This window comes from Cololabis saira, chromosome 1 (assembly GCF_033807715.1).
Source record: "Cololabis saira isolate AMF1-May2022 chromosome 1, fColSai1.1, whole genome shotgun sequence".
Classification (NCBI taxonomy): Eukaryota; Metazoa; Chordata; class Actinopteri; order Beloniformes; family Belonidae; genus Cololabis; species Cololabis saira.
In genome coordinates, this window is record NC_084587.1 from 25,767,954 (window position 1) to 25,782,813 (window position 14,860).

The following is a 14,860-nucleotide window of genomic DNA, read 5'->3' on the forward strand; positions in this document are numbered from 1 at the left end:
AAATATTTTGTGATGGATTATGTAACTTGAAGTCTCTTCTTTGAATGAGAAGTTACCCTTGGTATTCACCAGGAAGGACAGTGAGTGTTTAAATGCTGTTGGTGTTTTTAGATTCCCCCTGAGGGTGGCAAGCATGCACAGGCTGCATTGTCGTTGCCACTGATCGCTTGATCAAAGTGTTGAAGCAGAACAATGGCATAAATAAAAGGATTCATTTATTCCGCTGTGCATACAATCTTAAAAGGAGTAACTACTGCTGAGAAGGTGTTGAAGACAACAGGGGGAGCCACAATATCACTCATTACTTATTTGGTCATACCGTAATTAAATTCAGATGGTTCAGTTTTATGGAAAATAATGACATTTTCATAAATGATGTGTTGTTTACTGAACTTAACCAAGTTAGGTTGCATCTTCATATTTATGTTTTTGAAATAATCCAAGCATTAAGACTTCTTGACTTAACGTAAATGGATAGGCTACATAAAGCCCACATGTAATTATCATGAATTTGTCTAATTTTGATCATGCTTTAAATGTACAAGACAAAGTTCTATTAGGATTGTTTCATTGTCACAAATGATTTCATTATGAAAACACATAAGTTGTTTAAAAAAAGTCCACCTCCAAAAAACAACAAACTGATTTAATAAGTTAAAAAGACGAATTTTTAACAATTCAATTTTTTCATATTGATGCTCTTTTCAAATTATTTGCCTGTTAAAAATATGACATATCATGTGCTTCCCACTTACATGTTTAAAGAGCTGATTCTGTTCTTTACTAGAGTGTCTCTGATCAATATGGTGCTGCCTTGTATCTTGCTACTAACTCCTCTTAATTATTCCACAAAGGAATAGATTTAGTTTATTCAAAATCAATACTCTTCTGACAAAATTACATTAATCCAATATTAACATGTAATGATACACAGCCAACGGATGGGTTTTGGGCAAGGACTCAGGCGCTTTCTTACATGAAAGCCCAAAGAAAACGACCCATTAGCTGAGATGGGTTAAATTAAATTTCATTGCAAAGCTATTCATTTTACTTAATAAGCCAGTGGTATCCTCATCCTTGGGGGAAACTTTGCGGCAAGAGAAACTCCTCAATAATGTCAGACGGCTAGAAGAACAATTATTGACTTAATGCTGAATACACCATCAATAGCTTACTAAAAATGGAAATCTCAAGCTAATGTCCCATTCCCTTGACTCCTCACGTAGGCGCAAAGTAAATCAGTGAGGACATGGTCAACAGGAAGGGCTCTTCAAAATCTGAGCACTGACGCAATCACTGTGAAAGCAACTACTGGTAATTACATTGCTCGAACAAAGACAAGTCAGGGAAGGTCAGGAACTTCTTTTTTGCGTCTACTGATCAATCAGTTTCCTGCTCAATCTATAATGCACACATCTGCATCAGTCTGATACTACAGCGCTGGCCTCTAAAGCAAGGACACCGAGAAATGTCAAACCTGAGCCAAAAATACATGTATTAACATCCATGACTATGTATTAATGTATACATTATCATAAGATATTAATGTGCTCATTTGAACATTTTACCTTGCGAAACAAAAATACAGCACGGCTTAATACAAGTAAAACCTCACTCTTTTTATATGTAGTTTGTGAATAGAAAATGAAAATTGCAAAATACAACATGACATAGAGCTCAAGATGTGTCTTCATCAGTCAGTCAGAGCTATAGTAAGGTGGCGTTTTGTTTAAAAGTAAACAAACACTTGGTGTTGTGTTTACTGGTAAACAAAGTATGTAAATACCAAATAGTTATATTAAAACACCCAAAAACTATATTAAGAAAAATGCAGTTGTACGTATGTATATATAATTTTCTCTAATATATATATCGACCACAAAGTTTCAGATGGTATGGTTGGTTAACATAATCAAGATGATGTTAACATTTTTTGTGCTTTGTACATTTATGTTTAAATTACACTGCGACCACAGGTTATCTGTAAACAACCTTTTGGATATATTTAAAGGGGACCAATTATGAAAAATATGTTTTTTCTTGCTTTAACACATATAAAGTGGTCTCCCCTCAGCCTGCCTACTCAGAGAAGGAGGAAAGCAACCAAATTCTGCAGTGTCTGTACAGCCGCCGGATGAGCCGTCCAGTGTGATGTGGCTTCTACGAGCCGTTCAGATTCTGCTCCCGTCGTTACGTAACGACGGGAGCGATGCGTGAAACCACGACCACAACTAACTCTGGCCGGAACAACAACAACTCTGCCGGCCGGAGCTTCCGCCATTTTTTCGTAGCGGTGTACCGCGTCATCGCGTCAGGCAGCCAATCAGCACAATGCCTCATTATCATAGCCCCGCCCACTCAGAATCCCGCATAGATAATGAGGTTAGAGAATGGGAAGATAAAGACATGGCTCAGAGGCTGAATTTATAATTTATTTAGCAAAAACAATCAAAAGCTTGTTTCTTAAGACATTCAAGGCTTGTTTAAAATAGGTATTAGATGCCATAATAGGTCCCCTTTAACTTTTACCAAAAATCAACCAAAGCGTCACAACCAATCTTTTTCTGGGAAATTATAGACATGAATCCCAAATCCACCATTGTCCAGTGGGTACAACTCAGGTAGTTTTACCACAAAGCTGTACTTCCTTCCTTGGCTGGAGGTGGTCTGTCATGAGAGGACACTTGTTGCAGAGGTGTCCTGGCCCCCACATACGCTTGGAAGGTTTGTGCTCTGACAGAGAGCCAAGGAATCACCTGCGAGGCTCTGGGGAAGTGAGACAAAGTGAGAGAGAGACTGTGTCAGTACACATAGCAAACCAGAAGATACTGCAGCTAGTGAAGTGTAGGGTATATTTGGATGAGTATAGACAAGAGAACAGTCCTCCTGTGGCTAACCACTGGGGTGGACAGCAAGGAGGTCTTCCGCAAAGGTAATTGCATCCTCCAGCTTTACAGGACAAAAACACCTCACCTAATCTATGTTCTCAGCTGGGAGCGGGCCAACTGTTCCTTCACCTCTTGCTGCACCATCCACTTCTCCCACACAGACTCCCCTGCAGTCATCTGGTATCTCTTAATTGCTTCAACTTGACTTCAGTTTGGTGTTGTAGAACTGGCGCCAATTGTCCTTGGGCAAGGGTAGGCTATTCTATTAAAGACAGCATACTTGATGCTCTAAAAAGCTCTTTGCAGACCTCTTCCTAAGCGGGGCCTGGGATACTTCAGGGAACGTAAAAGAGACATATGCAGGGCACAACTCTAACCCCCCGGGCACAGACTTCTACATAATTAGATCAATCAGCACTTTTGTGCTCCAGGCACACATACAATAGTCACATGTGTTATATGCCAGATTTGCTTGGCACGGTAGAGTACACACCATGACTACCAGGACAAAAAAAAATCCTCAGTGATAATGACTGTCAGGCTGGTGCGCAAGCATCCTTTCTTGTGAGGCTGGTTCTTCCGACAGGCCCCCAGGTTACAGCTAACAAAATATGATTGTCGAGCTTTTGGGAATATGAAAGGATAAGTTGATAAGTCGATGTGCAACACCTGTGCCAGTAAAGCTCTACCTGCTAACTGTACTCTGAATCAATCTGACCCACCTCTCCCCTTTGTTGTTTAGATCCCAGCCTTTAGATGTCTTCAAACCACAAGAACTTCTTCAAACTTCTAACTACTGCAAAATGTCCCTCACATTTTTTGTGTATACACACACACAAAAGTTGTGGATATCTTTAGCTCATATAACTTCACTCTCCCAGCATCAGGGAAATCCTCCACACAGTAAATGTACACGAAGTGGTCCGAAATTATGTTTATGATGATTGATTTAACATATAACTGGCAGCTGGCGATACGGGACAACATTGACAAAGCATCCCCTATACAAGCCATCATTTTTAGCATTTGTCTGATAGAAATAATGAAAGCATAGATTGCTCAAAATCTGCACGTGTCAGTGAACAATAAAGCTAAAACCATGAATTCAAGTAAACAGAAACACTTGAACATAATTGTGCTGTGGGGACACAGAGACTCAAAAAGAGAACCAATGCTATTATCAGAATGGCGAAGGCATCGTCTCTGCTGTGGCTCGCACAGCAATTTGTATGTATGTATATATGTATTTATGTATGTATATATAAATAAGAAGGTATTAAAACCAATAACTGCTGTCTCTGTGCAAATGTTTCACATTTATCTTTTGTCGTAGTATGAAAATACAAATTTGAGACCAAGAATGCATTTGAATCTCAGATATATTGGGAGAACTGCACAGACTAGTTTTCACTTCAAAGAAGGAACATCTTCTTTGTTACAGCATTTGCAGAAATACAATTTAGATACATGAGGATGACACACAACGTGATCCAGTTTAATGATGCCAGACGGGTCCATGTTTCCAGTGGATTCTAGGTTTTACATGCCAGTTTTATCCTGATAATTCAGGATACAACTGCATGTAAAAACAAGTGTATGTGTGGAGCTCTCACATACTTGATCAGGAGCCCAGACAGTGATTTTTTTTCTTTTCTTTTTAATTACAGGGTATTTCTCAGCGGGTGGCCTTAGTGACATTGAAAGTGTTGCCACAGCAACATCAAATTTTGATACAAGTTCCTCAGCTTTAAAATGTTACAACTTTACAACCTCAGTTCTTCGAATGCCTAACAAAGTAATACAAGAGTGAATGAATGTGAATAAAGGCATTAAAATGAGAGAATAGCAAAAGGAGAAGTGAAAAAGTCCCCCCTGTTCTCAAATTCTCAACTTCTCGTCTATATTTGGCTTTTGCCCTCCTTATCAGTCCTTATCAGATATTTACAGTTGGCTCAGCTGTTGTTCAGTTCTGGACGCTGAGGATCACCTCGCAAGATGCTGCTGTACAGCCATTCTGCACAAATAAAAAAAAATACATGGCTGGTATTTTGCGTGTATTTTTGACCAGTAAATAATAGACCCCCCCCCCCCCCCCCCCCCCCCTTTGTGCAGGTTTACTTTTATAATAACAAAATACATATTTATCAGTTAATAATGTATTAATCCAAATTCACTGCTGTGACACCAGAGCGGAATAAGCATCCAAATTGAAATTGAAAGTTGAAATCTTGTAGAACTGTTTGTTTACTGGTCAGTTTTTTATTTCAAAAGTATCCTACTCACTAGTGTATTATCTGGAGTATTAATTACATACTTCTCATAGATAGCATGTTGACCAATGTCATTCATAAAAACATGCACATGCAAAAATAAAAGCATGACATTGCGATCCTTCTTTCTTCAGACACAAAAAGATTTCAATTTTTTTTTGTTTTTTATTAATTTTCTTCATGGAGTTATACATTATAAGGAGCCTGAAAAACCTTGCTTTATTAATTCAGTTAAGGTCCTTGGATCCTTTCGATCAGTGAATTCCTGGTTCTTAGCGGCAGCATATACTGTACTACATAACATTTCTGTCTGCAACAGCAAGCGTTCAACTGAAGGTATGTAGAAGTATGAAACAGGAGAAGATATTTCAAGAAAATACATTCAACATGCACATATTTCAGCTAATAAAACTTGTACTGCCCGCTGTTTTGTTTAATAAAGAATGCCAATTTAGCTGAGGCTTTCAGCAGCTAAATTACTGATTCTCTTATCACATCAGCCTTTGGCATCAAACCTAGTGACTAAATGAGTGTAAAATGCTAGAATGTAACAGCGGATCCTCCAACCTAAATAACCTACAAAGACTGAATGAATTCACTGAACTGTATATCTCGAGTCCTGAGCTCAAATTCTGTGTTAAAACCTCTTTTCAATTGTTTGAGTCATCTCTGTTGAAGCACTGATCTTTTGTTGAAAATGTCAGTATCTTTTTTAGATTTAATATTCCACCACTTGCACATGCAGACATATGGGGTACGGATAAGTCTGTATTACCATGAAGGGTTGTAGTTGAGAGACGCAGAGGAGCCACTACATTAATGCAAATCTAAGAAGGGCGCCTCAAGTACTTGTTCTCTGAGAAGAATGACATTGTTGTTTACATAGAATATATGAGGTATCTATTGTCAAAAGCAGCTGGTTGCTGTGGCCATACATCTGTAACAGCACCGTCTGTGTCTCATCAGATTCTGAAGTTAAACCTGCGTGAATTCCTTCTATATCATATGTGCGACTGCATACATGTACCTTCATATTGTGTCTAATGCCATACTGATGTCATTCAAAACAGTCCTGCATAGTATTTAAATGCTGTCTGTTGCTAGGGGCTGATAGCTATTGGCCAAAAATGTACCCCCCCCCCCCTTTTTTTTCTATATTTTTATTATGATTGTATAACATAATTCAAATGTGGTGTTATGAAAACATACATCCATTTTTTATACCCCCCTTATCCCATGCAGGGTCACCAGGGTCTGCTGGAGCCTATCCCCACTATTATATATGAAAACATCTATCAAATGAATTGAAAAAGTAGGATCAAAATTTCGTTACTAAAAGTACTAATTAGGTTCCAGAATTCCAGAAAGTCCTTTTCTGGCGGCTTTGATAGGGATTGCTCAGCTACTTTGATGGATTTGGTGTTGCAGCACTGCAGTGGAAGAGCAGAGACTCTTGTGTGCTGTGAGGATATAAAGCAGTTGTCACATGGCAATCTGCTGGCGCAAGATTATTTTTTTTCCTCAATACCAAACAACAGCAGTTACAATCTGGAGTCACAGTTTAGTGCCATTTAAGGAATCAGAAAGGAGAGTCAAATTTGAGCATATCTTGATCTTATCATCTTTTGTTCCATGATGTGCAATAAAAGACTGACTTGCATTTGATGTAGTAATAAAACTTAAGTAACGGTGTTTTAATTTATTTAAAGTTGAAGCCCTTTTTTAGAAATGTCAAATAATTTAAATAACTTAAAATAAAAAAGGTTAAGATGCAGAAAAATAACACAATATGCGTCAATAAATGACCATCATGCCATCTTTGATTGTTCACTTTAAACATTTGTGGATCTGAAGTCTGTACAAACCCTGTCTTTGTCTTTTTGTGTCTGTCTGCTTTTGGAGCATCTCGAGTTCACACCGAAGGGCCCAAAGCACTTGCACACAGACAAAAAGGCCGTCCTGTAGTTGTTGTTCATCCACCCATACAGGATGGGATTGACGCAAGTCGAGCACATCGCCACGATGTGGAACACGGTGAAAAGCAGCTTGAAGTCCTTCATATGCAGAACAGTGTTGTCGATGTCGATCGCCAGTTGAAATGCATGGAAGGGCAGCCAGCTGACAGCAAACAACACCACCATGGTCAGCATCATCTTGGTGGTCTTCTTCCTGCGCTGGTGGTCATTTCGACCGCAAACCATGTGGTTCTTCAGTTTGTTCCAGATGCGAATGTATGCAACGGAGTTGATGGCCAAAGGTATACCAACTTGAACCACGAGCATTGACATACTGTATATCCGACCGTTCATGCTGCTCCCCGGCCACTTCTCCATACACACCTGAATGGACTCCTCAGGTGAAAGATCAAACGAGCCGTACTCTCTGAAAATGGCCAGAGGGCTTGCCAGCAAGGCGCTGAAGACCCACGAGATGACAATGACCACAACACACATGTCCTTGGACATCTTGGTCTCCATGTGGTGGACGATGCTCCTGTGCCGGTCCAGAGCAATGATATTTAAGGTCATGGTGGAGACGTGCACGGTCATGCCTTGAGCAAAGGGCAGCATGAAGCATAAAACTTGACCAAACATCCACTCATCGTAGAGGGTGTAGACGAGGGTGAAGGGCAAACACAGAGTGTTGACCAGCACGTCAGCTACCGCCAAGTTTACGATAAAGAAGTTTGTCACTGTCCGTAGATTTTTAAACTTGTAGACCACATATATCACCAAGGAGTTTCCAGTGACTCCAAACAAGATGATGGTGCTGTAAGCAAGGATGAGAATAACTTGAACCCCAACCAACTTTGTGCTGTCATCCAGAATCAGAAGGTTGTCTTCAGTTATTGGGAGCGCAGTTGAGCAGCAGTTGAAAGATTTATCTTCAAGCTCAGAATCAAGCGCTTGAGTCATGTTCAGTTCATCTGCTGCATCCATGGCTAACAGTCCCCCAAAACCAATCTGTGGAACAAGTGTGAGCATTAGTTTGACTTGTAGACATGCAGTGCATATGACTTAAAACTATTTTTAGACATTTTATAAGTTAGATATAAAACAGCTTGTAAAAAAAAAAGATGGACTATCTCAAGTTAATTTTCAATTGGATTGGTCTGCTGTAACATTTCTGAGAGGAATATCAATTTTCTGTTGAAATGGCAAGGTTAATGAGAATATTTGATCTCTTTGTATCATTAAATATATGAGTTTGCATATTATTCTACAAATTTTACTTTTTAATTTTCTGTTGTCATGACAGCTATCAATTTCTGGGAAGGTTACCTCATGGTTGCAGGGAAAAGCTGGACTTTCAAAAGCACTTCAGGGTCAGTTTGTCCCTTTAAACCTTGATGACATTTTACAATAATTGCTGTTTAACTCACTGACTCAAGCTTCAATTTAGAAGCACAACACGCTGTGGGGGCGAATCTCCCTTTAAAAGGTCCCTGAACATTGGAGTGAATCCACCTGTCTCTCTCTGTCACATATTCTTCTTGCTAAATGTTGCAGTGGTGTGTTAACATTTGAAAATAAATGCACTTTATGTCAAAGCCAAGAATACTGCCTTCCTGCTCAGTTGCTGGACTTTAAAAATATTTCATTTGTATGGCGGAACTGTTGTTGAGATTGTACACGATGTCACGCCAGCTTCCTTTTGTTCATGTTGCATATATTGCAAGCCAAACGAGAAATAAAATCGTTTTAGAAGTTAAAACACCGATCCCAACGACTCCCGCTGCCATTTAAAACAATCGTTTATCAAGAAAGGAAAAAAAAGGTGTAACTGTTGGACTAATTCCACTCACCTCATCCTGCAGACTGAGATAATTAGAGTCCCCTCATTGTTTGCGCGTGTGGTATAAGATTTGGCGCAATTCCAATTGTTAATGTGACATCCAAATTAACAGAAGGAAAGAAAGAAAATGAGAAACAGCCTCCATATTCCAAGAACGGACCATGGTGCGCTCGGCAGCAAAGCGCGCAACCTTTGCCAGTGCGCGCTGCACTGCAGTCCGTCTGGCATCGTCGGTGCCTTTTCTGCCCTGAGAGACAGAGAGAAACACAGAAACATGGGGTGGGCAGGGCAGCGGAGGGAGTCTGCCCTCCTCACGACTCCACACATCTACAAATGCTTACTTTTTCAATCACAATGGCTTGTGCTTATTCTTGTGCTCCTTTCTGCGCGAGTTCGGAATTTCAGATGTGTGTCATCAACAGGAAAAGCCCAAATGTCAACAAGCGCCCTATTGTGTGGGAATTTGAGAATTTAGGATCCTAATATGCAACGCTTTCTGTAACGTAAATGCACTAAACCATGACCTGTTTATTCTCGTATATTTACAGACCAGTGACTCACAAGACCAAAGTAAAATGTGTGTATTAGTTATGATACCAAACCTTTCCAATTATTATACAGTTACGTGGAAGGAGAATACGCACGTTTGGTAATAAGGTCTTACTTATTAGGACACAATAATTAATAATTAATAATTAAAAAAAAATATTTTGGTCCTCATCATATCGTTAAAGGAAGGAAATATAAGCTTAGATGAACAGCAACACAATACAGCATTTCATGATTTATATATGGAAACTACACAAGAATTCAGTTCAGTTAAATTCAGTTTTATTTGTATGCTTGGATTGCAATACAAGTTGTGTCTCGGTGCTTTCCGGAGACCCAGAGCATGACCCCTGAGCAATTATTAACTTAATCCTTACAGGTCAGTCAAAAAATGCTTGAATATTAAAGGATCTCTATTAACATTGTAACTTTTTCTTTTTGTTTGCAATACTCCTATTACAGAGGATGACGTTTATTGCACTTTGTCCAGGCCAACATGAATGATGTATGGTATCACTCAGATCACTCTATCAGTGACTCTAAAAGACAAAAGGACACAAAAAAATTGTGCAAAAATTGTCATACTTTTACATATTTCATTTGTTAATATTATTCTAAATATCTCTGAGCATCAGTTTAGTTATCAAGGTGTTTCAGATATGAATCAAAATTAATTTATAATCTATCACCTGCATCTGATCAAAGGGAATAATTGTAAAGATCAAAGCCTAGTGAACTTTAATGATGAATAACAGACCGAATAAGACATATTGCTTAAAAATAATGATAAGGTTATGGACAGCACCAATTTCTGAAGGAGATACATTTTTTGTCAAGGCAATGCATTTGTCAAGTCAAAATAAATACTGAATAAACAAACAAATAACAAAATTCTCTAAAAAACTAAAATAGTGAAATTGAATGTTTATTACAGATAGTGATCACATATTTGTTTCTTATTGCTTCACACTTCCAGTTTTCACCACAGTCTTTTCTCACAAGCCTCCCCTCACGCAGAAGTTAGGATGCCATCCAAATAGTTAAAGAGATGAGCACAGTGAGTAAGACTGCCGGCGGTGTCATGCAGCTCAAGTACAGCATGGTAAATACTCCACACAGTGCAGTCAAATAGGCACTCATTCTGCTGAACACAATCTTTCGTACTGTTGTGCAGAACTGAAAGAAAAACAAAAAAGAATCATAATCAGAAAGAGGTACTGTGTAGGAGAAGTGTTGAATTAGTCAAGCAGTGCGAGTCTGAGTCATGATTGCAGTAATTTGGGCGTGAATTAACGCTAGATGGAGCTACTTGCCTCATAAATGACTTAAGCTCATTTTAACTGCAGTGGACTCAAACAACAGGTTTGTTTGAGTTATCATTGTCAAATGCATTGTGAAATCATTGTTGAGGTAACATGTGGTTTTCAGCAGCAACACCACTTAAGAACATTTAGTGTAACCCTGTGTTACAGCTTTGCAAATACCTCATACAAAGAGTCTTAAACTTTTTGTCACATGCAAAATGCAAATCTTCTAGAAAATGTCAGATCAGCGTAAAAAGAATGAACGCACCTTTCCACTTAAAATACCCATATAAATGCTCAAAGTTGTCAAGAAAAGTTGTTTTGATAGGCATTTATATTTATATAATTTATAACTCTTTTAAAGCATTTCTTTCTTCTATTAGGCTTAGGACATTGTAATTTTATGACAATGAGATGGTTTTAGATGAGCGGTTGAGGGACCTTTTAAGAAGGATAAAATCAGACTGATCTAATCTAAAATAAACTCACATCTCAAAAGCCTTTTTCTCACTATAATTGGATGCTGTTCACACATAGAATTAAAGGATTTCTGCTTGTTCATGCCAAAGCTGTGTCTAGAGATACAATATTCTAATATGGGTTTCATATAATTCCTCTTGAAAAGAAAAAAAAGTTATTTAACTACTAAAACTTAGAATTTTGTTTTTGTGAGGCAAAGCATCAAAAACTTGTACATTAATTAGTATGAAAACACAAATTACAGTAATGAAAAATGATGTCCTGTGGAAACATTTCAGTTCGCTTTAGTTTATAGACAGATGAAAACTCCTTAATACTAGTCTTCGTATTGACAAGAGACGATTGACTCTACCTGGTATGTCTGATAGCTTATAGCCAAGCCATATCTGCAATACATGACGTAGTGTTCACAGTTGTACCACAGTAAGCTGTAGGTGACCGATCCCAAGAGTTTCTCAGCTCTCCGTCCCACCTCGTCCCCATCCAAGGCAGGCTGTTTGCACACTTTATCCATGTGGTTTATTAGTATTTCTGAGCCATAAGCAAAATCTTCCACTGAGTCAACTCTCACGCTGGCCACCTTGGTGATGACCCCCAGCACTAGGCGGTTGTTCGATACCATCTTGGCAATTGCAGATGTATCCTTGGAAATTGCCGGCAGGATGTCGGGAATGAGATGAGCCACCCGATTGTTGCCCAAGTAGATACCAAAGTGCCTGAATAACGTCCTGGGCACCTCTAGCAAGTCACCTCTCTTGTAAAGAGATGGCTCCATTTTGGAGTCCTCTTGTTTTGCAGAAGTTGCAAAGAAAAAGCTGAGTAGTTGGTAAAGAACCATGATGGCAGTCTGAAGCAAGCAACCTGACGCCCGAATGTTTTATTTATGCCTGAAATGGGAGGGGCAAGAGTGTAAATACGATTAAATAGTGGTCAATGTTCACAGTGGTTTTGGGAGAAAAAAAGGGAGCTTTCTCTAATCACATTGCTGTATTACCAAATGCAGGCTTTGTTCGCGGTGTATTGACGTCAAGAATCCTCATTAAAAAGGCAGACTTGGCAACAAATCCAATCAGACACGTTGAGCCATAATACCCAAATAAGCAGCCTTTGTTATAATGAAAATACAAGTTTTCCAACATTGAATTTGTTTGTTATTCACCTCTTCCCAGAATACTAACAGAAATGTGATGATATCTAACTATTTTTAAACTTAAGTCCACGTGTATTGTGAGGTTATAATATCTAAATGTGTGGTCATATGCATGGACCAAAAGCTCAAGTTCAAAATGTAGCTTTCATAACTCTTCCAAAAGCAACCAAACTTCCAATACTACAGAAAATAAGGCTATTTTAAATTATTAATGACTCTGCATACATTCAGACTCACACAAGGCTCAAGTAAAAATAAACTTTATTATACAATCATCATATTTACAGCTTCATCCGTTGCTACTATACATTTATACAGTATACACATCGACATACGCTTTGATTTCCAGAGTAAACTCACTTTTGTGGCGAATGAGAAAAGAATAAGAATGAATCACTCTAATCTTTTATCAAATATGCAATATATGTCCCTACACAGATGAGTAAACAGCAAGAAACTATTAATGCATGCCATAATGCAAAACATTGAAGATAACCTAGATGAAAAAGATTAAAGTTTGTTTGCAAAACACAAGGCACCATATGATGAGACTGTTCAATTCAGTATTTAGAGTCCAGTTCAGTTTCTCTGCAAGTTCAGCAAGGTAACTCCCTCAACCAGCCATCCACAGAGTGAAGGGAATCAGGATTGTGGGTAATGTAGTCGTAAGGGCCATACCAAAGTAGACAACGGAGATAAGTCCAAGAAGCCCCGTGATGATGACGCTGCGCTGGTCTCTGATAACTGATTTCAGGCCTTCAAAGAACTAAAAAAAAAAGAAAAAGAGAAAAATAGACTTAAATATATATCATATAACATCATATAACATGTGTGAAATAACACAAAGTTGTTTTTTTATTGTTGTTTGTTTTTTTATCTGAACTCCTAACTGACAAAAAGTATACACTCAAATCATTTTAGCACACTTCAAAGGAAATGGCATCAATAATAAACTGCTTCTATTTAATGTTGATAAAATTATAACAAAATGTCTCACCACATTTATTTTATATAGTGGATAAATAGTTCCTGGGCTGTGTTAACTTTAGGCCAACTTGGGTTTTATTTCAATGGTTGTACATACTGCTTGGTTTGAATACAAGATATAGCAAAGTGGACCCTCCTTTATTGTAAATGTTCCTCTATATAGGGAGGACTTTTTCTAGAAAGGTCAGAAAAATATTTATGCTTCAATCTTACCCTCAAAATACAGAAACATATTCTACTTTAAATAGTTTAGACCATCATCATGTTAATTAATCGCAAAGAGAGATGTTTCGGTATATTTTTGGCTTCTTAAAGATGAACCATTATCATTATTATTGTCATTATTATTATTATAAAGCCCTACACCTTTGAGCCAGTCTCAGGGCCTTGCATCGCATTTTCCCAGTTAACATTTTCTGTATCTGAATGAACTTGTGTTACTTCTGTTCCATGTATTATCACTATGATCCCTCTGACCTATAATTTTAAGAAACTGCTGGAAAATCTGTTCCCCTTCTATAACTGGTTTATTACTGATGCTACACATTTGCAACTATATCACATCATCAGGTCTATCTTCTAAATAACATGAGCCATGTAAGCAGTCCATCAGTCATACCTTCTCTGTTTGCAGACTTTTCGCAGATCCATATCTGCAGTATGTCACAAAATGTTCACAGTTGTTCCACAGCAGGCTGTATGGAAATGCCCCGATGAGTTTCTCGGCCCTCTGGGCCACAGTCTCGCTTGAAAACGGCTGCAACTTCATCGTCTTATCCGGGCGGTTAACCAGGATGCTGGAGCCATATGCGAAATCCTCCAGCGCGTCCACGCGCACGGTGGCGCGCCTGTACATGCAGCCGAGGATGAGCCTGTCATTGGTGATGACGGCACTGATGAGCTTGCTGTTGCTTGTAAACACGGGGAGGATGTCGGGGATCAGGTGAGCAACTTTATTGTCACCGATATAGATGCCGAAGTGGGTGAAGATGGTCCTGGGGACCTCCAGCAGGTCTCCCCTGCGCAGGGCCGGCGGGCCGGGCTGGAAACGGCGCTCGCCTTCTCCGCACTCCGACCAGCTGAGCTCCAAACACCTGAGTCTGAACAGAAGAGAGATTCTCTCCACCAGGAAAGTCAGGAGCTGCAGCATCGTGACACTGTACGTGAAGTGGGGAAATGTTCTAATGACTTTCACGGAAATGAGCTTTTTATCTTGACTGGCAGGAGGAGGAGGAGGAAACCTGAGGACCCGGTTGGCATGTGAACGCTCGTGCGCACGTGCGTCATTCACCTGTGGCATTTTATTTCCAGCTGCAACTTTTTTTTTACTGCACGTGTTTTGGAAACACTTCAGTTTGGTTCATTAAAAGCTAAAAGGATAATCTCTATGGATGTAGGCTAGAATGCCCCAATAACCCAATTAAGAAATGTTGTAGG

At 39.0% G+C, this 14,860-nt stretch overlaps 3 protein-coding genes across 4 annotated transcripts; all 3 read right to left on the reverse strand.

Annotated features, from left to right (window-relative positions):
* Window positions 1-2,028: 2,028 nt before the first annotated feature.
* npy2r (neuropeptide Y receptor Y2) lies at window positions 2,029-9,185 on the reverse strand. 2 transcript variants are annotated; one of them, XM_061730877.1, is made up of 3 exons: window positions 8,964-9,185; window positions 7,024-8,121; window positions 2,029-2,766 (listed from the first exon to the last, which is right to left on the reverse strand). In XM_061730877.1, exons 2-3 carry the CDS (start codon window positions 8,095-8,097, stop codon window positions 2,671-2,673), a joined length of 1,170 nt encoding a protein of 389 aa, XP_061586861.1. In that variant the 5' UTR covers window positions 8,098-8,121; window positions 8,964-9,185; the 3' UTR covers window positions 2,029-2,670. The 2 variants fall into 2 exon arrangements, with proteins under 2 accessions (XP_061586861.1, XP_061586854.1); XM_061730870.1 differs by lacking the exon at window positions 8,964-9,185 and having other exon boundaries at window positions 7,024-8,449.
* A 587-nt stretch (window positions 9,186-9,772) lies between these two features.
* On the reverse strand, window positions 9,773-12,124 carry si:dkey-30k22.5 (lecithin retinol acyltransferase family protein). The gene is made up of 2 exons (XM_061730885.1): window positions 11,639-12,124; window positions 9,773-10,678 (listed from the first exon to the last, which is right to left on the reverse strand). Exons 1-2 carry the CDS (start codon window positions 12,122-12,124, stop codon window positions 10,523-10,525), a joined length of 642 nt encoding a protein of 213 aa, XP_061586869.1. The 3' UTR covers window positions 9,773-10,522.
* A 556-nt stretch (window positions 12,125-12,680) lies between these two features.
* On the reverse strand, window positions 12,681-14,575 carry lrata (lecithin retinol acyltransferase a). The gene is made up of 2 exons (XM_061730895.1): window positions 14,043-14,575; window positions 12,681-13,202 (listed from the first exon to the last, which is right to left on the reverse strand). Exons 1-2 carry the CDS (start codon window positions 14,571-14,573, stop codon window positions 13,050-13,052), a joined length of 684 nt encoding a protein of 227 aa, XP_061586879.1. The 5' UTR covers window positions 14,574-14,575; the 3' UTR covers window positions 12,681-13,049.
* Between the last annotated feature and the right edge of the window lie 285 nt (window positions 14,576-14,860).